Source organism: Callorhinus ursinus, unplaced genomic scaffold, assembly GCF_003265705.2.
Source record: "Callorhinus ursinus isolate GAN/ISIS: 27379988/994484 unplaced genomic scaffold, GSC_fseal_2.0 scaffold5, whole genome shotgun sequence".
Classification (NCBI taxonomy): Eukaryota; Metazoa; Chordata; class Mammalia; order Carnivora; family Otariidae; genus Callorhinus; species Callorhinus ursinus.
The window spans coordinates 79,992,159-80,015,248 of record NW_027397067.1 but is presented as its reverse complement, the minus strand read 5'-3'; the positions used below and the strand labels follow the sequence as shown (position 1 = coordinate 80,015,248).

Genomic DNA, 23,090 nt, shown 5'->3' with positions numbered 1-23,090 from the left:
GCTAACCACGTCCTTAGAATTCCTTTGCATGTTTTAAGAGCCTTTGATGTGATCTGGAATTTCTATGCTGGTATAGATGAATCCAGTAGAAACACAGATGACATCTCATTTTTAGGTAGTGACCGTGGCATGTCATAGAAACCTATTTGTGTTCCAAGAAAACAGACTCATTTTACACATGAATAAACTCTTAAGGCTCAGATAGACTGTGCCTGGTCCAAGGCTCAATAGCCTGCTTGTAGCAGGGTTGGGACCAAAACTTCATTTCTTTATACAAGTCCAGAGTTAGAGTCTTTGCCCCAGGGGCTTTGCTGTCTGTTTGTAAACAAGTGTTGGTTTAAGGAGGGGAAGAGTAACGCTTTTGCAGCCTGCTCTGTGTGAGGCACTAAAGCACCTATTATGTGCTTATGTATCTTAGCTTGCTTCGTCCTCAAAGTAGCCTGCTACAATTTGAATATACCACTTCAGATACTCCTCCTTCTTTGCCTGAGTTTGGAATCAATAGGAACAAAGGCCTGTCTCAGACAGATGGAAGATCCGGTGAACAGCATGGCTCAGGTCTGGCCAGATGACGTTACCCCAGTGTCTAGCAGAGCTGGGTGGGACTCTGTGCCTCTTTGGGAGGGCCAGACCCCTTTCATTCTGCGTGGACAGCACGACAGAGAGTGCACCCCTGCGGGCAGGCGGGCCCCACGAGAAGGGGTTGAGCATTGCACACCCTGGTTCTCCTTCCAGATTGGCCCCCTCCCTGAAGAGGAGTGAGGGAGGGGCACGGTGAGGTGAGGACACCCTTCCCATGGCAGCATGGGACTAGGGAAAGGGGGTGCCCTCTTCCCCCACAGCATTATCAGGTAGCTGGTGTTTCTCCTGTTTTATGGGTGGAAAGATCGAGGTGCAGGGAGATGAAGTAGTCTGTGGCAGTTGTAGAGTGGGTAGGTCCTTCGGATAGTAGTCAGGGTCTGCACACCACCTAAATTTGCTTCTCGGGCAGACTGAGAATTACCTGCAGGGGAACGCCTCTGGACTGGGTGTGCGTGGACATGAGACCCACACCGGGCGTGCTGTCTCGGCCAGCTTTACGGTTTGCTCATCTTAGTCCCCATGCAGTGCACAGGTATTTTTTGCGTGCTTACAAATGGCTAGGGTATGCAACTGTTAGTAATAAACTGCTTGGGCTTGAGTTTGTACTTTTGAACGATTTGGAAGCTGAGTTAGAAATTCAACTCTTGGAGGTGCCTGGATGGCTCAGTCGGTTGAGCGTCCAGCTCTTGATTTTGGCCTGGGTCATAATCTCAGGGTTGTGAGATCGAGTCAAGTTCTGTGCTCAGCAGGGAGTCTGTTTGGGATTCTCTTCTCCCTCTGCCCCTCCCCCCCACTCGAGTGCACTTGCTCTCTCAGGTAAATGAATAACTCTTTAAAAAAAAATTCTGGGGGGGGGCACCTGGGTGGCTCAGTTGGTTAAGCATCTGTCTTCAGCTTGGTTCATGATCCCAGGGAGCTGGGATCGAGCCCCAGGTCGGGCTTCCTGTTCAGCGGGGTCGGGGGGAGCCTGCTTCCCCTTCTCCTGCTCCCCCTGCTTGTGCACATGCTCTGTCTCTCAAATAAATAAATAAAATCTTTGAAAAAATAAAAATAAAAAATTCAACTTTTGGGAGTTTATTCATTCAATATTTACCGAGGTATCTATTAAAGTATTGTACCAGGCACTGGGTGCCTGGGTGCCCCTGTCCTAGAGAGCTCACAGCTAAAGTGAAACAGATAAATTTTAAGTGATTCTGATCCTGTATGATTAAAGCTTAGCGGAAGGGTCCATGCAAAGACAAGGGAGTCAGAGCAGGTATACAAGATGCAGTCCTTGGCTTCGAGGACTTTGGTCTGCTCCCTTGGATTATTGTAGGAAATGGATGGAGTCATGTGTGTGGCCGTCAGTGACGGTCCAAGGAGGGGACGAGAGCTGGAGGCTGGTGCACTGCTTCAGAGTGCTTTGTCTTGAGGTTGGGTAACATCCCGTTGTATATATGTACCATAAAGATGCTGAGCATCGCTCACCATCAGGGAGGTGCACGTGGAAACCATGATGAGCTACCACCTCTCATCTGTTATGGTGACTGTCATCAGGAAGATGGGGGGAGGAGGAAGGGGACTTCATGCAGTGCTGGTGGGAGTCAGATCAGTCCGGCCACTGTGGAGATTCCTCAGAACATTAACAATAGAGCTACCCTATGATCCAGCAATCCTACTTCTTGGGTATGTATCCGAAGGGAATGAAAACAGGGTCTCGAAGAGATGTCTGCCCCGCGTGTTTATCACAGCATCATTCACGATGGCGAAGACTTGGAAACAACCCAATGCCCGTCAACAGATGAATGGATAAAAAAAAATGTATGAAAAGGGGCGCCTGGCTGCTCAGTTGGTGGAGCATGTGACCTTGATCTTGGGGTTGTGAGTTTGAGCCCCACGTTGGGTGTAGAGATTACTTAAAAAAAAAAAAAATCTTAAAAAAAACCTGAAAAAAGGCATCCTAAAGGAGCTGAAAGGAAAATAAAATGAAAAGCAAACAAAGGGCTCGGTCCTAGGAGGACATGCATGACTCCCTTACTGCCCACTGGCCTTACGTTCCTGTGAGGAGGCTACACACACACACAGGGCAGGAGCGCTGGCAGGGTCACTGCCAGGCCACCCCATTTCCCCACCTCAGAACATTTCAGATCCTAACCCTATTTGCCTCGCTGGTCATGGGAGGGGGGTCACAGGTTTAAGAGCGTAGTCTCTCCTGCTGTCACCGGCTTCCGGTCCGGCAATTTGGACAACTTCTTGTCTCTGTGGTGTCAGTTTCTGATCGATGATGTGGAGGCGTTAGTAATAGAAGCCAAGCTAGGAGGGTGGTTGGGATGTTTTGTTGAGACCATACATATGAGGTGGTGAGCAGGGGCCTGGGTGTGCTCAGGCTGCGCAGATTGGCGAGTCCCAAATAAACAGGAGCTACCCGATCCCAGTGTGAGGGGCGATGAGTTCACATCTGCGGCTGGGAGAGCAGTGTAAATACAGGCTGTGCTGGAGCGGGGGGTCAGCCTTGCTCTTCATGACGCAGACGGCACGATTAACCTCTGGCCCTCCCTGTTCTCCTGTGTGCTGGGGGTATGCCCGCCAGGAGGGAGAAGAGAACTGGCCTTGCTGAGCAGTAGGTCCCGAGCCCTGACGTGACCCCTCGCGGTAGTGTGTGAGGGAGGGCCCTGGGTGCGTTCTGTAGACCAGGAGCCCGAGGGTGGAAGAAGGCAAGGCACCCACAGGCATACAGCTGGCAGGCAGTGCCATGCGGATTTCGGCCTGGTCCTCGCGGCCGCTGGAGCTGGCGGGGGGGAGCGGCTGCTGTCCAGGATGGCCCTGAGTGACCACATGCGGTGATCTCCTGCTCTTCCTGCCTAGCTGGAGTGCTTTTCCCTCTGCTCTGGGATGTCCTGTTTTTCTGACACGTGGGTTTTGGTAGTATTTACGTCGAAACCGAGCTAACAAGGCAGTTGAAGTATTTTTTGTTCTGTTTGAAACACTAGGCATGTGAAGCTGTTGAACCTTCCTGCCAGCCTCCGGCCACAGAAAATGAAGAGCTTGCTGGGTCAGAATGTGTCGACCAAGAGCCCGTTCATCTACTCACCAATTATTGCGCACAACCGTGGAGAAGAGCGGAACAAGAAAATAGGTAGGTGCGTTCCTCCTGCCTTTCTGGCTGTGCCCTGCCGCCTGGCCTCCCGCGGCTTTTCTAGGTTCCGGTTCCTTCATGCGTGTCTGCATGGGCTCCGTCTCACTTTATGCAGTTTGCTGCCATTGTCAGAACTCTGGCCCTAGATCTGATTTTTTAAAATCGATTTCATCAAAGGTGAGTCTGCGGAAGTTCTAGAAACCAGAAGACCTCTGTTATCAGGGCTGAAGCAGACAACAGAAGAGGGATCGTTGGAGCCCAGAGTGACTTCGGGATCATCCGAGATCAGAGGGTGACTTGAGCTCAGACCTGCCTGGGGGGTAGGGGCAGTGCATGCCGGCCTCTCTTGGCCCTCGCAGCCCTGGCTTTGTTTGCCTGGGGGCTGAGGATGCCAATTCTGAGGGGTCTGGGGGCTCAGCAGGGACAGGTGGACCCATGTTTCGGGGTAGAGCAGGAGCCAGCATGCATTCTTGAGAATCTCTAATGCGCTTTTCTGTGTGTGCCAAGCTCCCCGCTGGGTCCCAGCCCTGCCTGCTCCCCTCCTCCCTCATGGCAGACGCAGGGCTCGTGAGCCACCCTCTCCGTCTTCCCGGTGCCTGGCCCAGCAGCGGGCCTCCCTCTTTGCCAGCTCCCTCTTCCGTGGGCCCCTGACATTTTGGATAATGGTGCTGATCACTGCCAGACATGAGCCTGTGTGTCACAGTGTCAAAGCGAAGGGGTCAAGAGGCCTGTCCTGGTGGGTACTTGCTGATCCTCTCTGAGGAGTTTCAGCACAAGACCTGAGAAGCTTTTGCTCTCTGCTTTGGAAGTGCAGGGCTTTCTTCTTCTGTTTCATTTCTACTCGTAATCCCTGTACCGTGAATATAGCAAAAAGGCAGCCTTACTTCAGGAGGCCCTACTTCCCAGGGTATAGGTGCCCTTGTGCCCTGGTGGTACCACCCACCCCACAGCGTGGACCTCGGCCCTCCGTGGCCTGGCCTGCCGTGCAGTCCTCGGCCTGCCTCTCTGTTCTCCGGCCTCTCTTACCTACCCCCTGCTCCTCAGACCCAGCCGCACGGGTCTGTTCTTGGAACAGAACGGTCTTGGTGCGGGCTGTGCCCTCTGCCGAGGCTCATCCCCATACCACCCCCAGAGAGGATGCTCCTCCCAGCACTCTGTGCCTTTGAGGCCCAGTTCTCTTTATAATACCTACGTCCACGTTCATGTTTCTGTTTCCCCTCTCTCCATTTGCTCCCCGCCGTACCGAGAGCTGCTGTAAGATTGTTGTACAGATGTGGGGAGGAATGGGTGGATATTGTGAGCCCCATTTTACAGATAAGGAAACCGAGATTCAGGGAGTTCAAATGACTTGCTCAAGAACTCAGAGCAGGCCTTGGCTCATGATGCATTTCGTGCTTATTGGCCGGCACCATGGGGCCCGAGGCCAGAGGGATAGTGTGAGCGTTATGCACCTCACATGGTCTCAGTGAAGAATTCCTACATGAATACCAGCACTAGAAATCCTTAGCATCTGGAAGCATCTCATAATAAACTTTATCCACAATTAGTAAGTTATTTGAACACCTTAAAAACAAAGTATTTCCTAAGTGAGGAGGTTGTTCCTAGGACAGAGGGCATGACTGGGATAGGAGCACTAAACTGACCCTAAGCTGCTCTCTTGTAGTGGCCAGCAGTTCTTATTCACACTGTGCTTTATGCAAGGGTGTCATAGTTCAGCTCAGTGTTCTTGGAGCAAGGGTGGTTTTCTCCTGCCTGCAGAGCACACATGGAAGGGGCCTGAGTGAGACACAGCACACAGCCCCTGCTCTGCACAGGGTTTCCAGGTCAGTGTAGGCAGCAGGTGGGGCAGAAACACACGAGGAGTGAGATGGCAGGATGAGATGTAGGTCAAGTTGTCTAAAACTGTAGGACTGTCACCAGCAGGACCTGCTGGCTTACCTGCTGAGCTTGGACGGACAATAAGCGCTGGTCCAGCGGGAGCGCGGACACCCCCGACTTTGGAAGGTGCCCCGGAGGCTCCCTTGATGGTGAGGTGGTCTCTCGAGAAGCAAGGGGTGGCTCAGGGGGCTCTGCTTGTTCATTATTTAAATCAAGAAGGCAATAGAAATGTGGGAACATGTCCTTGAAAAATAGCATCGGATTGTAAGTTCTGTTAGGTTTCTGAAATTAGGAGCCCCAAGTGTATAGCATACTGCACTACAGCGTTTGTGTGTGTCTGTGTGTGCGCACGCACGTGTCTGCGTGTGTGCACATGCACATGTGTCTGTGCATGTGCGCACGTGTGTCTCTCCATTGGTTCAGTCTTTTATCCAGCAGTAGCTCCCCTCGAGTTTCTCCGTGGCCCCGTGGTTCTAATGGCGACAAGGCAGTCATGGTCCCTGCCGTCGTGAGGTGTATGTAGGTAGAAGTTGGAGGGAAGTATTCAGCAGTACTTTCAAGTAGTAAGTACAAGTAAGTGGACCCATAAATAAAATAATGGCTAGTTCTAATTAGTGCCATTAAATAAGCAAAGGTGGGCTGAAGTGGAGAAAAATAGCTTCTTCTGCGGTGTGGAACCTTGCCTTTCCTTGACTTTAAATATATCTAATATATTTAAAACGATGAGACTTTGAGCTTTCTCTGACAGTGTTGGAATGTTTTCCATCTGCGTTCTGGGAAATGATTTTGCTTGTGTGCTCTTGCATCCATGGTATGGGCACGAGTTCCCCCTGCTGTGGGTCAGGCGTTGTAAGGGGCACAAAAACCAGTCCACACAGATGGTTACCAGTGGTCAGATACTGCCCCTCGGTCCTCTGACCCCGCCTGCCATTCTCACTGTGCTGCTTGGGCTAAAAGCCTGAAAACGACATTTCCCGATGCTGTTGGGTCGGTCACGGAGGCCCTTGCCTGGAATGAAGGTGCAGGAAGGCGGAGGCGGATCTGCTCCTGGGGGCCCCCCCACTGCTGATGGCTGCAGTGCCGGGAGATGTGGCTCTGCTCGGGTTGGTGATGGCAGCTGTGGCAGCCTTGGCTGGGGTGGCCGTGGCGCTGGCCCCATCTCCGTGGTCCAGCAGCGCCCAGCATCTGATAAGGTGCGAGTAAAAGCCAGTAAATGTTCATTAACGTGAATGAGTGACTAGCTAGCTGCAAGTGTCTCCTGGTTGTTAGGGCAGAGAGGCCTGACCAAGTAGGCATTTGTGGTGAAAATTTGTCTTTGACATTCTGATTTCAGTCTGTTGATTTTGAGATGGCTCACCCTCCTGCCCCCAGGGCCCCTGCTCTGGAGGACAAGCTTGAGAGGACTGGAAGCAGGGTAGCTGGGTGGGCCTCCTGGCAGACCGGGGAGGGCCAGGGGGCTCCTGGACCCGCTGCAGTGGACGTTCCCGTGAGCGGGGCCTGTCTTCCAATGGGAACTCTCCTTTGACCTCTTTGGAGGCGGAAGACTTGGGTCCTGTTCCAGTCTCTCTCTTATTGGCTCTTGATGGTGGGCAGATCACTCTCTGGGCAGACCTAGACTCAACATCAAGTTGAAGCTTATCTCCTTTGGGCCGTCTGGGAGTTTCTGGCTGTTCTTTCTGGTCTCATTGGGGTTGGCCATAAGCTTTCTCTCCTAAAGAATGTTTTGAGGAAACTTTCACCCATTTTGTTTAGAGAAACTTCCAGAGGTTGTTTGGGAGATGGGAGGTCTGAGACTCCTTCTCAGGATCAGCTACATGATTTGTGGTGCCCCTTTTCAGAAATTTCAGAAATTATGAAGACTTTGGAGCCTGTGACAGCAGAACATTAACCCTCCCCGCCCAAGCCTGGGCCCGTGTGGCTACAGCTCCAACCCCCCCGCCCAACCCCGCTAGAGCCAGTCCTGCCTCTTTAGTTTTTCCTCTCCAGTCTTAAATTGTTGAGGCTTCTTTTTATGAAAGTAATGCCCTGCACTTGTTGCAGAGGGCTTAAACAAACATCATCCAGTGATTTGTGTAACTGCATGATCCTCCAGGCATTATATCCCCAGTTGACAAATGAGAAAATTAAGACTGAGCTGAATATAAATGACCTGCCCTTGGTCAGACAGCTAGTAAGTGTACAGCTCAGTCTCCAGCCCAGGTTTCGACTCAAAGCTCAGGAATTTCTTTCTTTGTAATATGGCTTCTCATCACAGTGAGAAGCTCCTGTTCATCTGGGCTGAGGATAAATTCAGTGGATGATGCAAGATTTTTCTGAAATATAACAGAAGCCTCGGCCAAAATGCATGTTATTTGTTGAATACCCGCAGGTAGGAAAATGTAATTTATATTCTGTGGCTTCTAATATGTTTTCCACAGTATTCTCATCAGCGAAGACCTGCCTAGAGGTTTGAAGAATCACGTCTTTAACCTAAAATTCCAATCTCTATAAATGAATCTTTGTGTATAATTGGGGGAGTTATCATCACAGTAGGGGCGTGGAGTGTTTGAGAAGAAGAAACCCTTGGGGGCGGTTTCTGGGACCGTCAGCACTCCAACTTGGAATAATTTACCCATCTTTCTGTCTCCTTGTTGCTAGCGTTGCCACTGTCTCAGTTCAGCTCTGTGCAGAGGTGATGGTGGTGTACGTAGGTCCTGAGCTCGAGCACAGCGGGTGAAGGCTTTTCTGTCGTTTGTGCTAGGACTTTGTGACATGGCCAGGCTCAGTGCCGAGGTCGAGGTCAGTGTTGAGGTCAAGGTGGCCTGCACAGGCAGTGGGCTACAGCCTGGCCCTGCCGCCTCCCACTTGCCACCTCAGACAAGATCCCGTTTGCCCGAGTGCAGTAAGAGGACAAGAGACACTAACGCAGAGGGTTCTTCTGAGGGTCAGGGGAGGTAATATTCCTAAAGGACCTGGCAGCTATGGAGAGAAGGTTCTGAATAGCAGTTGTGTGCACTGTCCTAGGTGCTGGGGATGCAGCGAGAAATCACGCGTGCTTCCTACTGGGCAGGTCCCTCCAATGTTGGAGAAAGAGTGCTGTGTGGCTCCCGTGGGGAGGACCTGATGCTGGGCAGGTGTTGAACAGCCACCCACTGCTGTTCTCCTACGGTTTCTGGGATGGAATCTCGAGGAAGGGCCTCCCCTATGTGATCTGGCACACTGAGGCTTGGAGAGAGGAGATGGTCTTCTTTCAGACAGAAATAATCATGTGACCAGTGATGTAATCAATGATTTATCTTAGATATACCCTCGGTAGAGAAGGGTGATGCAAGTATAAATGGTTCCTTTCAGAACCCCAGGAAAATGATTTTTTAAATGTTGATTTTTTGGACCATGACAGAGAAAACACAGAGTTCCTTAGCTGCCAGGCAGAGCAACCTGTTAAAACAAGTGGTATTTTCTTTGGTTGTGCGAAGGGGCTGGGGGCTGCTGCTGGAGTCAGTGTGGGCTCAAAGATGCTGCTGAAGGGCCAGGTCGAGGTGCAGTGTGCTCTAGAGAATGGCTTCTGTGAGCCTGCCCTGGGGGTTTCTCCTGCCTGAGGGTCTGGGAAGCCCCGTAAGGAGGGGTGGGAGGAAGGAGGGAGGAGGCTGGGCTTAAGTCCCTATGGCCCCACTTACTAGCTCTGTGATTCCCAGGCACATGTATTAACTCGTTTGGACCCTGAGTGTCCACCCTCTAACAGTGGGGATTATAATACCTGTCTCACGAGGTGGTGATGAAGAGTAATGAGATAAACTGCTTGAAAGTGCCTCACACTGGACAATGCCCAACGCAAGTTAATTGATTGTGAAGTTCCTTGTGATTTGCCTAACAGGGTGTCTTAAAGGAAGTAGAGGGCCGTGGAAGTGGACGTGGGCACTGCTTTACTTTTCTCTTGTTTTGTAACAAATCACTACAAGCTTAGCGACTTAAGACAACACAGGCTTATTTTCTCATTGTTTCTGTGGGTCAGGAGTCCAGCATGTGTTTGCTTGGTCCACTGCTCAGAGTCTTACAGGCTGAAATCTGGGTGTCACGTGGGGCTGTGTCCTCATCTGGAGGCTTGACTAGGGAAGGATCTGGGTCAGGTTCCCTCAGGTTGTTCTTCATTCACTTCCTGTGGTTGTATCCCTGAGGCCCCTGCTCTCTTCCTGGCTGTTAGCCAGGACCCTCCCAGCTCATGGAGGCCCTCTCCAATCCTTGCTACTATGGCCTCTTCCATACACCCACTCATGCTTTGAATCTTTTCACTAAGGAGGGATGTGGGCCCCATAAGGGCCCACCTGATTAGATCAGCCCACTCCCAGGACAATCTCCTATTGATTAACTCAAAACCAAGTGATTGGGGACCTTTTTACAAAATCCCCTCACGTTTGTTATAGAACATAATCCAATCACCATATTCACGCTCGGGGAGAGGGTTACACAGGGCATGTACACCAGGACCAGGGGTCTCGAGGTCCTCTCCAAATTCTGCCTTCGAAAGGTGTTGGACTACAGCTGACCTGGGAGTGACCCAGGAGGAGACGCCACCATCTTCTCTCACATTCTTAAGGACGAGACAGGGGAGTCATTCTCTGTGCCACTTAATGTTGACTGCTGCACCATCTTCCTAAGTACCAGCCTCTGGACCAGTGAAGATCTGTGTGACTTATGGGTCCTTATCAGGAACAGCGCTATCTGGGTTGATTTCAGTTTTGTAAAGTTGCATTTGACACGCCGGCATGAATTCAGCCAGCTTAAGATGGCGAGAAACATCCATTACAAAGTATCCAAGTGGCAGTGATGACTTGCTTTTAGAGAAGGCTACAGTTACACTAGCTTTATTTTCATCTAAAGATGATCATAATGCTCACTGCTTCACTGGGAAAATAAATTGCCAGAGGAGTAATCTGAAACCATGTGAAATATGCAGAAACACCAACTAATGCATAGATTATTTTGTGTGTGCATTTCTAGATTTCCAGTGGGTTCAAGGAGACGTGTGTGAAGTTCAGCTGATGGTATACAACCCAATGCCATTTGAACTCCGAGTTGAAAACATGGTATGTATCACCAGTCAACAACTTGCCATGAAACTAAGTTTTTACTTAGTATTTGGGGCACATATCCTATGATATATGTCTGTTTTCATATTTGTTTTGCCAAAGATTATAAGGTTTCTGTGAAGGAAGACCACGTCTTGTCATGCTTGTGTCTTTAGTGCTCTTTGCTCAATGTTTGAATCAGTGAACAGACCCCTCTGATTTGAACACACATCATGTGTAGTTGATTGGATGTGAGATTTGAAATAATCATGTTGAAATTTACATGAGAGGAGCACAGGTTACAAAGTGTATGTTCTGTTGGCTACTGAGTATCAGCCTTACTTTATTGCTACAACATGATAAGATGGTCAAGGCCTGAGGGAAGAACAAGGTCTGCACAGTAGGAGAGTGAATTACCGCACCACCAGTGGGAGCTTTCTCTCAGGTCTGAAATCTACTATTCTGTGTCTACGTTTGTGTAGGGCATTAAAGGCTCACTTTGTAGTGCTGTTCACTGGAGCCACTCACCTAATTCCATAGTCAGTGGGAAGGAGATGTGTACTGGCTCTCCAGACTAATTCTGATGTCTCCGGGCCAGAGCCACCCACCTGCCATGAGGGTCCCATTTCTCAAGTCTCCTCTGTGCTTATTATGATGTAGCGCGGCTGGGTAACTATGGGTTATTACCTAGTACCATGTGTTGCTGTGTAGCTCTGCTTGGTACTATATGTTAGTACCTGATATTACATATTAGCATACAGTATTGCTTTGTGATTGTTTTTTCAGAGACTTGCAAAGGCTGGTTTTGATATAGTTCATGTTTTCTTTTAGAGTTTTATGACTCATGTTCAGAGTAAGGGGTGGGCTTTTTGTGAAGATACCTTGATGAGCGCTCATGCCACGTATCATGCTGTGGGCAGGGCACTAGGGGGACCTAGACCCTGTCATGGTCAGTGCTGTGGGTACATGAGGTGCTCCAGAGCCCACGTGGAGTGTCAGGGAAGGTTCCCTGGGAGAGACAAGGGCTCAACTGAGAAGATAAGGATGAGTAGGAGTTCACCAGGCAGACTGGTGGTTATTTAAGATGATGATTAGGCTCTCAGCATGAGACATAGGTTTCCAAAATTCATTAGAGCTCTGAGAATTTCAGCTGCATGTCAAGCCTACAGCCCTGAGGTCACTCAGAGAGGAAGCCAACAGGGATGAGTATTGTCCTCCTCCTGTCATGCAAGAAACTGCCAGCTTTAGGGTTTGGCTCTCAGGTCAGACCTCTTAATGACTTTCTGTCTCTTGGCTTGAACAGGGAATAATTGTTCAGAGGATTTTTCCCCCAAAGTGCCTCAAGTATCAGTTGCTTGCTGCTCTTTCTGACACTTTTTTTTTGTCTTAAAAAGTAGTTTTCAGGGGCACCTGGGTGGCTCAGTCGGTTAAGCGCCCAACTCTTGATTTCGGTTCAGGTCATGATCTCAGAGTTGTAAAATCAAACCCTGCTGCTTGGGACGCCTGGGTGGCTCAGTTTGTTAAGCATCTGCCTTCAGCTCAGGTCATGATATCAGGGTTCCTGGGATCGAGCTCCGCATTGGGCTCCCTGCTCAGTGCAGAGCCTGCTTCTCCCTCTCCCTCTGCCTCCCGCTCCCCCTGCTTGTGCTCTCTCTCTGTCAAATAAATAAAATCTTAAAAAAAAAAAAAAAAAAGATTGAACCCTGCCTTGCACTCTGTGTTGGGTGTGGAGCCTGCTTAAGATTCTTCCTCTCACTCTGCCTCCCCCGACCCCTGCACTCTCTTTCTCTCTCTCTCTCTCTCAGAAAAGGAAGCTTTCATTTTTATCTGGTTTAAAAGTAATATGTGCTTTTTAATAAAGAGTTAGGAAGAACAATGAATAAAATAAAAATTACTACTAGAAGGTAGCCCACAAATCATGGTCAGAATTTAAAAAATGAAATTATGAAATATTTCAAGCATTAAGAAATGAAATTATGAAATATTCCAAGCATGTGAAATGTTAACAGGGAATAATAAGCGCTCCTAATATCCACCATCCACATTTAATGACTGTTAACTGTTGGTCATATTTGCTTTCGCTATTTTAAGAAGAACTAAAATGCCGGTACATTCTGCCTGGAGACAGCAGCCATCTACGTGCTTTCTGTGCTTGCCCACCACCGCTGTCCTCCGTGTAGATCATTTCATGCTTTGGCTCAAAATGTGGCTCAGGTGTGCTCGTTACCACTCGAGCACCTGCTTCTGGGTGCTTTCTGTAGACAGGAAGAGCATGCATGCGTGTACACGTAGACATGTAATTACATATAAACCTACATGCATAATCTGCACACATGCACACACACCTGTGCCCCCCCACACATGTTCAGGACACACATGCAAAACCAGATCAGCCCGACTTCACCACGGAGCTGCCAGGTCTAGCCCATCTCCGCAGGGCCCTCTCTTGCCTTTGCCCTTTTCACACCCGTGTCCTTTCCCAGTGTGAGGACTGAGGTCCCAGCACCACGGTGCTGACTTCCTTGCTCAGTCATGTAGCATGTGGAGTAGGTTCAGGGCTGCGTAGGTCGCAGCCCTGCAGAAGACGAACCCCGGAAGGAGCCGGGGCCTCATATGTGCGTGCCCCTGCTCTGTGTCTCCACGGTGGGCTGCAGATCTCTGCAGGGCTGTCGTACATACACATCATTCATTGCTTTGTTCCCCCGCAGTGGACGTTTTTGATCTCTTAGTGAATGGTGTTTTTGTATTTTATTTTCTAATATTTTTTGTTTATTGCCAGATGATAGAAATACCTTTGCTTTTTTTTTATGCTGACTTTGTGACTTTGCTAAATGCAGTTGCCAGTTCAAGTTCCATTGCTGATTCCATCGGGTTTTTATGTTACAGTTCTGTTTTTTCTGAGTAACTGTCTGCATGCCTTTATTTCTGTTTCTTACGTATTGCACTGGGTAGGACCTCTGTTACAGTGTTGAGGAGAAGTGCTGAGCGTGGACATGCCTGCAGTGTTTACAATCATGGGGCAGCTCCTCGAAGCCAGAGGATCTGTCTTGTTCCCTGTCGAGCATAGCCTGGCACATAGTGAAATGAACTGATCATTCATAGATGCATTGAGGGATATTAATTGATGATATGTTTCCATATTTTATTTTTTCTTTATGTTTACATATTTTATTTTTTCTTTACATTTACATTCCAATTTGGTAAAGCAACAAAAAGCACGTATGAAAAATACAGCCAGGAGGGCTGACATCAAGATGGAGTTGTTCAGACACCCACTGTGCTTTCCATTTCAGGGCTCTTTGTGGTAAGCACGCTCTGGCCGTCTCTGTGGCTCTCGTGGACCTTTATGAAGCCACACATCGCTGTCCTCCCGGCAGTCCTGGGGTTTGCCCGTTAGCAGATGTCCTCTGCCTCCGGGGAACCGGTGATGCGGCGGGGGTTTGGGCTGTGCTTCTCATGCCACTGTTGCTCGCTCTAGGGGCTCCTCACCAGCGGAGTGGAGTTCGAGTCTCTCCCTGCGGCGCTCTCCCTTCCTGCTGAATCTGGTCTTTACCCAGTGACTCTTGTTGGGGTCCCACAGACGACTGGAACGATCACTGTGAACGGTAAGGAGACTTGCTGTCTGGTTTCAGGTCGAGCAGGGCTGCTGAACCCCTGTCCTGCCCCACTGAGGCCTGTCACCGGTCACCTGGTGTTGGTTCTCACCGATTGAGAGATAATGGAGCCATGGCATGGAAAGGAATGGCTTTGAGTGCATGGGATACAGTGGGCCCACAGTGTTCCTTACAGTGGGAGGGGTCCTGCTCTGTGTCAGGCCTCTTGTTCCTGTTCTGCTGGCCTCTTCCAGCGGGACTGCAGACATGCCCATGCAGTCCAGTCCTGCTGACTTCCTGGCTGCCTCTCGCTTGACCCGACCCTTCTCTCCCCTCTCGGCCACCCCCCTTCAGAGGTCCATGTATGCGCGCAGAATCCATCGCCCCCTCTCCGTTGGTTGTCTGACCCTCTACATCCTGCGGTTAGTTCTTATCACTCCACCAGAACTGCCGTCTCCGAGTCCCTAGCGAACCCAGTCTTGTCTGCCTCCGCTGCTCAGCCTCCTTGGGCACCGCTGCCCACCTGCCCTTGTGGGCGCTCGCCTCCTGTTTCTGTGAGGCGCCCCCTCTGCTCTCCTTTGCATGAAGCATCCTGCTGATGCCGCTTCTACACGCCCCTCCCCTCCATGGTGTTTCTCAGGGCCAGGCTCTGTCCTTCCCTCCTCTCCCTCCCCCTTCCCCCATCTGCCCCTCCCCTCCCCCCCACAGCAGGCTACCTCTAGGCAAATCTCAGCCTCTCAGTGACTTTTCTGGTTTCAGGGCCCATCCCTATGCTGCTGATTCCCAGGGCCGTGGCTCCGTCCAGACCCCTTTCCTGAACCTGCATAGTCAGCCTCTAACCAGCCAGCCCCTTGGCTGCCTTGTGGGCACTTCGCTGCAAGGTGTCCCAACGAGAGTACCCCCCTGCCCCCCCCCCAGCTGCCCTTGTCCTGTGGCCCGAATCTTGAAACTCGGTGAGGTTGTCACCATCCTGCCAGACACCCAAAGCAGGCCCTCGTAGGTGTGCTCACCCCTGCCGTCTCTCACCAGCTCCACACCTGCCCCTACGCTACTGACCAGCCCTTCGGTGCTCCCATCCATGTCCTCGGGCGCTCAGAGCCTGCAGAACAGGACCCTCTTACAGGGTTTGTCACATAAGCAACAGGGCTCGTCATTCAGCATCGTCTTGGTGGTTAGTGAGTCCGTTCTCCCTACTGCTGCCAAGTGGCCTTTCTGCAGGACATGTGTGGCCGTGTCATCTCTTAACCGGAAGTCCTGGCCCCGTGTCCACACCTGCCCCATCAAGCCTCAACTCCTTCAGCGTGGCCGTGGAGCCCCCTGTGTGATCTGGCCCTGCGGTGCCTCGGCCCCCCCACCTCCCTGAGGTACCTGCCCCTCTCAGAGGCTCCTTGCACTTCCGGAAGCGTGCCCGGCTTTCTGAGCTCTGCCTGTGCTTCTCCTTCTGTGGGTGCACTTCCAGACTTGGCTGGCTCCCGTGCTGCTCTCTGTTCTTAGCTCAGACTTCCCTTAGTCTTAGAGACTGCCCTCGGCTTCTCGCTGCTGGGTCAGGTGCCCTGCTCGGCTCTCCTGCAATGCTCTGCTGCCGAGGCCAGTTGCTCGCTGGCCTTGTCTGCCCCGCCATTCCCCAGTGTGCGCTGGGTCTGTAGTAGATACTGGGTGACTGCAAGAAGAGACAGTTCTGGGAAAGGCTGGTGTCTGTGGTGGGTGAGGGGGGTGTCATGCTGGGTTAGGATGTGTGGCAGCAAGCGCTGAGAGGGGCCCAGCACACGACTGGTGGGAATGTAGGGGAGAGGTGACCCAGAAGGGGAGAGTGGGTCGAGAAGGACTTTCTCCTACTGAGGGACCCTGAGCTTTGAAGGCCAACTAGGAATTACCCGAGTGAATGGCGTGGGGAGTGGGGGGGTGGTTCTAGGCACAAAGAACAAGTGGTCCAGAGACCCATGGAGTGTTGGGAACTGGGGCTGGCTCCAAGGAGCTGGTCCCAGGCAGAGGGACAGGTAGTGACAAGGCTGGGAAGGTAGACAGACGCCAGACCCAGAAGAGCTAAGAGGTGCTGGCTTTCTCCCAGGGGCTGCATTTCATTAAGAGGAGAGATACGGTCAGACAGGCAGTGCAGAGGGACCCCCAGGCTGCTCTGTGGAGTATGGGCTGGAGGTGGGCAAGACTGGGGGTAGGAAGACCAACTATGTAGCTGTTGGCATAATCCTGGGATGCAGTCATGAAGCTAGGGTCACAGCTGTGGTGGGAAGTGGAGTAAAGGAGACAAATGAGAGAGGAAATAATTAAGACTGATGGGATTGACCCCTAATTAATAACCGGTACCCACTGGATGAGGAGTCAGAGTCTTAGTGACAGAGCTCTGAGTTGGTACAGACAAGTCGCGTGCATTTTTGGCACACCTTCTGTAGGAAGTGGAAAGACCTGACCTCGTGTTATCAGAAATGTCATTAGACATAACAGAATTTGTCATCAGGTTTTGAATTTCTTTGCAGTCTTCTTCAGCGATACATAAGAAGAGGAAAATGACTGATTTTAATTAAGAAATGGAGAACAAAGGTTGCTTAGGTGAAACCACATTATGTCAGGTTTTCTGGAAAGAAAAATAGGAGGGGGCATGTTGCCAGATGTGGGCTTCAGTGGAGGTACATGTTTGCAAGTTAAATTAAGTCTTTTAAGAAACATATTTCAAAAGGAAGGAAGCGTGGGTGCTGTGAATTGGTGATTTTACGTTGCGAGAGCATTTTACCACTGGCGGAAGGTGAAGGAGCCACTGATGGGCCGTTAGGGCCTGACTCGCCCGGAACTAACCGGCTGCTCCTCTGATGCCTGTAACCATTTACTGTGCGTGCACAGAAGTCCTCACCCTGAGCATGTAGTCACGGGCGTTGTTTACTTTTCTTATACAGTGAACATTGTTTATAATAATTATCTCTCAAAATTTCACAAAAGCCATATTAAAGCTTTGCTTAAATAATTTCAAGTGCTTATCTAACCAATGGAGGTTTTTCGTTTTGGTTTTTTGTTTTTTTTTTGGCTTGGCAAATTCGCTAATCTTAGATCACAGTGCTTGTACGAATACGGCAGATTTGCCGGATCACGTAGCAGTTATAATAACAGTAATTGGCTCTTGAGCTTTCATTTTGATTTTGAAGACCTTGCATCACTTTTCAGATACTTACTCAGCGCCATTATGTCCTGCAAAGGAACACGAACTATCACTCCCTCAGAGACAGGCAGATTTGAAAAGCCAAATTGTCCAAGTGTTGAGACCCTAGTACTAAGTTGTGTAGAGATTTCTAGTTGATGAAGACTCACATGTGCTTTCACTCGGACCCAGGCGACCCCGTGAGGTAGGAATGTGGGGACTGGCCCCACCCGTCTCCGTGGGCACCCAAGGCTTTGGGCCGAGCTGTGGGTGACAGCTGACGGAACTCGGGTCTGGGGTGGGGGGCCATGCTCCTCCCTGCTGGGGGCGGCCTCCAGATGGGGGCCTGAGTGTGGAGGCCTTTCCAGGGGCTGTGAAGCTCTTCATTTCGCTTCCTAGGTTACCATACCACGGTCTTTGGCGTCTTTAGTGACTGTTTGCTGGATAACCTCCCGGGAGTGAAGACCAGCGGCTCCACGGTGGAAGTCATTCCTGCCCTGCCCAGACTGCAGATCAGCACTTCCCTGCCCAGGTAGGGGGCAGGCATCTGCCCTTTCCCACAAGAGAGGGCACTTCAGAATCGTTCTAAGCATACATTTTTAGTGGCACCAAGAGTCTGAGTTAATCTGTGATTCTTAGGACCAAAATATGGGCAAAGCGTTTCTTCAGGATAACCAGTAGACTATATGCTTTGCTTAAAGGGAAGTAGAACAGAGTTGAAGTGTTTCTTACCATGAACAGAACAAAATGGGAGATTAGCCTTTGGAATCATATTTTTTTGTGAAAAATAGTTAACTCTTATCTTTTAAAAAGTAGATTTTTTTTTTTTTTTTTTAAAGAGCATTATAGGAAAGCATGAAGAAGAAAGGAAAATACATCTCAGGAGTCCCAGAAATGATTGCTATTACTGCTTTGTGGTTTTTCTTTCCAGTGTGTATCCACCTCCTTTTTTGAAATACATGTTTGCATATTGAGATGATGTTATATTATACATAGTGTCCTAGGTTACTTTTTGCATAGCCATTGAACATAAGCTAAAAAGTTCCCATTTTAATTGCTTCAAAAAGGATGTTGTAAAGATACTCAGTTTGGACTATGGAAATGTTTTAAAACAGGGCAGCTAGCAGCGATCATTGTACTGCTTTGTGAGTTTACTAAAAATGATCGAATTACGTACTTAAAACAAGTGAATTTCATGGTATATAAATAATACCTCAATTAAAAAAAGAATTTCGGTGGCTTTAGTGTGGCGTCCATGATTCCTTAAGTGAGTGTTGCTTCTAATTAACATTAATATTGTTGGGACTGAGTTATCAAATTCACTCCCACACATTTATCAACACCTGCCGCATGATCTAGGCTTGGTCTATACGACTAGCCACTAATCAGAATCGCCCTCGACCTGGACTTTGCCTGTTGTAGGAGCTCCTGTCCAGAAGGGAGATAGTTTCACCATGGTCAGGTTTGCTAAGTGCTCCTGAAAATAAGAAGTGGAGGGAGGCCACTCTCCCGTTCACGGTTCGGGAAGGCTTCACAGGTGTGATGTTTAAATTGGGCCTTAGAAGATTCACAGAAGTTGGCCATCTGATCCGGCAAGGAAGAAGATGCCCAGGAGAGGGGACGTGTGTGACTGCCATCTCCTTACTGTCACCCCCCCCCCCCCGGACTCAGCCCCTTTCTGGCTCTAGCTCTGTCGCATCGGACGCCGGACTTAGGGACGGTTGGCACCTGTGTCGGCCGGGCCTTGGGCTGCACTGCGGCTCTACTTTCTCCTACCTTCTTTTCCTATGGTCCTGGTGGGGGGCTGATACCCTGTTTGAGATGCAAAGTAATTAGTCTCGCTGTGTTTTAGTTTTCCTGAATACCTCCTTTGCAATTTCAAGTTGACTACAAACAGCTTTTACTTTGAGAAGGACTGCATGTTAAAATACAGAAAGAAGTCATTTATAGTGAGGACGGGAGTCACTCTTCCTTCCTTGACAGAAAAAGTTTACTTCTTGACTCATGAGCAACTTTGAAGGTGTAAGATGCAAAGCAATGCATTCACCTTGATTCCTTATGCTATTATTTTCTGAAAATGTGGTTTGGATATAAAGCTTCTCTCTCAGAGCCAGCAATGGAGTCCCCCAGGAGGCGCATGGTTGGCTCGATAAGCCTGATTTGTTTAAACATCGTCTCTTGGATGCCAGAGGTGTGAGACCAGCATTGTCTGGAACATTCTTGTCTGTCTTTTGGACTGGTGTGGGGATATGAAGCTCTCTTGCGGCACATAGAACAGGACTTGGGTCTGACCCCGGTCCTTTGGACTGCAGCCAGGAGCAGAGCTAGAAAGCACTGGCTCGCAGGGAGGCTGTTGGGTACTTGCTGGGTGGGGTGGCCCGCAGCTGTCCATTTCTGGTTCAGTTAAGTATATGGTGTAGACTCATGGTGCTTTCTGTGGAAATCCTTCAGGTACAAGGAGGAAGAGAGTGGGGAGCCAGATGGACCCTTCCTACCCCAAGAGAGAATGTTGACCCTTTCCTCCAGTGACCACCCCCTTTTTCTTGGGGCCAGACTTCTCCAGAGCATGGTGTATGTGTTTGAACCCAAGGGCTGTGGTGCAGGAACCCCCGGGGAGAGGCGGCAGGCTTCAGGTCTGCACGCTGGACTGCACTCTCACGTGGCACGGGCCCCACCCGACCACGCAGATGCCATATGACCCCAGGGCTCTGTGTCCCATCAGGCGCTTGCAGCCTTTGCTCGTCATTTTCACCTGTGACGTGGAGTCCCTTGTACATACTTTCCATTGATCTGTCCCTCCAGTGTCCATGGTGTCGGTCGGAATGGTTCATCTAAGTTTTCTTCTTTAATCTATGGGTTTTCACAAGGCAATTCTGAGCATGAGATTTGCAAATTTTTTAAGAGAGCACTGCTTCACAGATCATTTGAATTAATTCATTGTTTCATTTTCGGCCCCACCATAATCCAGTAGTTAAGGATTTTTATACTTCAAACACACATACACACACACACACACACACACACACACACACACACACACACACGAGGCTAAGGCTGAATGGGAGTGCAGGACGCGTCTGCACGCGCAAGGTTCTCTGCATGCGGCACTCACCCTGTGCTCCTGATAGCTGGGATTCACGTTCCCCAGTCCCTGTTTCTGGAATGTGTTAAGTCTGGTGATGTGAATAGTTCTGAAATGCCACTGTTTTCTTTGAATCTTTCTTTTTAAAGTTTATTATAACTATTACTGCTATTTTAGGTCTGCACACTCACTGCAGCCTTCTTCTGGCGATGAGACATCTACTAATGTGTCGGTCCAGCTTTACAACGGGGAGACTCAGCAGCTTGTCATTAAGCTGGAGAACATTGGGATGGAACCGTTGGAGAAACTAGAAGTCACCTCCAAAATTCTCACCACCAAAGGTGGGTTTGACCCCAGAAATGTTTATCTTTTTTATTTTCAGAAGAGACACTTTAAATAGCTAGTGCTCAGAAAGTGTAAAAGCTTCTTCCTCTTTAGTTTGATGCCATCCTGAAATTGATGTGTGAAGAACACACGAAGGAAGATAAAGGAACAAAGAAAGCACCTTTGTCCCTGGTGCTGTTTACATTTACCAGATCCTCAGGAAGAATACTCTTGAATGAGTGCAGAGGAACATTAGGGGCTCAGACATGTTACCGTGAGGGATCCATCCATCCAGCCCCGGGTTTTTTTGTGGGTTTAAGCATAGAGACTGTGTGCTCCCTTTTAAAGGCAGGTACTTTGTTTCCTGGTCCTGGGACATGTGAGCTGGGGTGTTGTGAGACCTGTGTTGAAGTTTTGGCTTCACCATTTACTAGCTGTTTGTCCTTTGCATGCCTCAGTTTCTTCCTGGGTAGGCAGGGGAGGTAGTACTCAGCATGTAAAGTGAAGTAGCGTGCAGTGAATATGTAGTATATTAGTGGTTAGTGAGTGGTATTGATCAAGGGGAGAGTGTATTGTACACAAGGAGGAAAAGGTACCAAGAGTAAAAAGTGGAAATACAGTCAGGTCATTTAATAAAGTTAGAGAACTTATACAGGCCAGTGAGGCCTAAGACAGAAGAGGGGAAGTAAGCTAGCAGAACTTGGGGGCATTTCCATGCTCCCGAAGTGGGGGTGAGGTGAGCCAGGCATACAGTGGGAGCTTGACTGCTTGTGGTTGAGTTTCTAGGGAAGGGTGTACTAGCTACATCTTACTCCCCGGCAGAGGGCTCCCTCCTCGGGCTAATGTCATTACAGTGGGAAAAACCAATTGGAGTAAGTGTTCATTAGAAGTAGAGCCACACACCATCTTGTAGTTCCAGTTGGAGGGAAGGGCAAGGGAAGAGTTTGGGAGAATTTGTCCTGCAAAACATTACACCATGAAGGAAGGAATCAAAACATTACACCATGAAGGAAGGAATTGGGATTGTGTAAAAAAGGGTGAATCTGAGCCCATCCCACTGGGGAGAATGCCAGTGCATCTTGCATTCCCTTATTTCTCCCCCAGATTCTGATGAAAGTGTGCAGGGGGGACCTGAAGCGTGTATCTGCCTGTCCTATCTGCCTGTCCCTGTCTGTGCCTCTCCTCGTAGGGAAATTCTGCCTAAGTTCAAGTTCTGGCTGTCACTTCCTCAGTGCGTGTTGCCTTGGGCAAGTTATTTAACCTCTCCCGGACTTTTCTTCTTTTGTAAAATAACACTAATAACAGCATCTACATCACAGGGTTATGAGAATTAAATAACATGATGTATGTACCAGTACCATACTGTCTTGATGATGACAGCTTTGTAATAGAGCTGGAAGTCTGGAATTGTGATGCCCCCAAGCTTTGCTTTTCTTTTTCAACATTCCTCTGGCTATTCAGGGTCTTTTCTGGTTCCATACGAATTTTAGGATTATTTCTTCCATTTCTTTGAAAAAAGTTGATGGTATTTTGTTGGGGATTGCATTGAATGTGTAGATTGCTCTAGGTAGCACTGACATCTTCACAATATTTGTTCTTCCAATCCATGAGCATGGAACGTTTTTCCATTTCTTTGTGTCTTCCTCAATTTCTTTTATGAGTATTTTATAGTTTTCTGAGTACAGATGCTTTCCCTCTTTGGTTAGATTTATTCCTAGGTATCTTATGGTTTTGGGTGCAATTGTAAATGGGATCGACTCGTTAATTTGTCTCTCTTCTGTCTTGTTGGTGTATAGGAATGCCACTGATTTCTGTGCATTGATTTTCTATCCTGCCACTTGACTGAATTCCTGTATGAGTTCTAGCAGTTTTGGGGTGGAGTCTTTTGGGTTTTCCACATAAAGTATCATATCCAAATCAAAACCTCAATGAGATACCACCTCACACCAGTCAGAATGGCTGAAATTAACAAGTCAGGAAACGACAGATGTTGGCGGGGATGCGGAGAAAGGGGAACCCTCCTACACTGTTGGTGGGAATGCAAGCTGGTGCAACCCCTCTGGAAAACAGTATGGAGGTTCCTCAAACAGTTGAAAATAGAGCTACCATACGATCCAGCAATTGCACTACTGGGTAGTTACCCCAAAGATACAAATGTAGGGACCCGAAGGGGTACGTGCACCCCGATGTTTATAGCAGCAATGTCCACAATAGCCAAACTGTGGAAAGAGCCAAGATGTCCATTGACAGATGAATGGATAAAGAAGATGTGGTTATATATATATATATATATACACACACACACACACACACACACACATACATA

At 49.2% G+C, this 23,090-nt stretch overlaps 1 protein-coding gene across 4 annotated transcripts in view; it reads left to right on the top strand.

The window, feature by feature from the left end:
* TRAPPC9 (trafficking protein particle complex subunit 9) overlaps positions 1–23,090 on the top strand; it is a 544,520-nt gene that overhangs the window by 106,328 nt on the left and 415,102 nt on the right. For all 4 annotated transcript variants that reach the window (XM_073893249.1, XM_073893250.1, XM_073893248.1 and 1 more), the window contains 5 exons: positions 3,552–3,697; positions 10,553–10,638; positions 14,099–14,225; positions 17,758–17,890; positions 20,618–20,781. In XM_073893249.1, the coding sequence (XP_073749350.1) occupies positions 3,552–3,697; positions 10,553–10,638; positions 14,099–14,225; positions 17,758–17,890; positions 20,618–20,781 (656 nt within the window). The remainder of the gene's footprint in view (positions 1–3,551; positions 3,698–10,552; positions 10,639–14,098; positions 14,226–17,757; positions 17,891–20,617; positions 20,782–23,090) is intronic.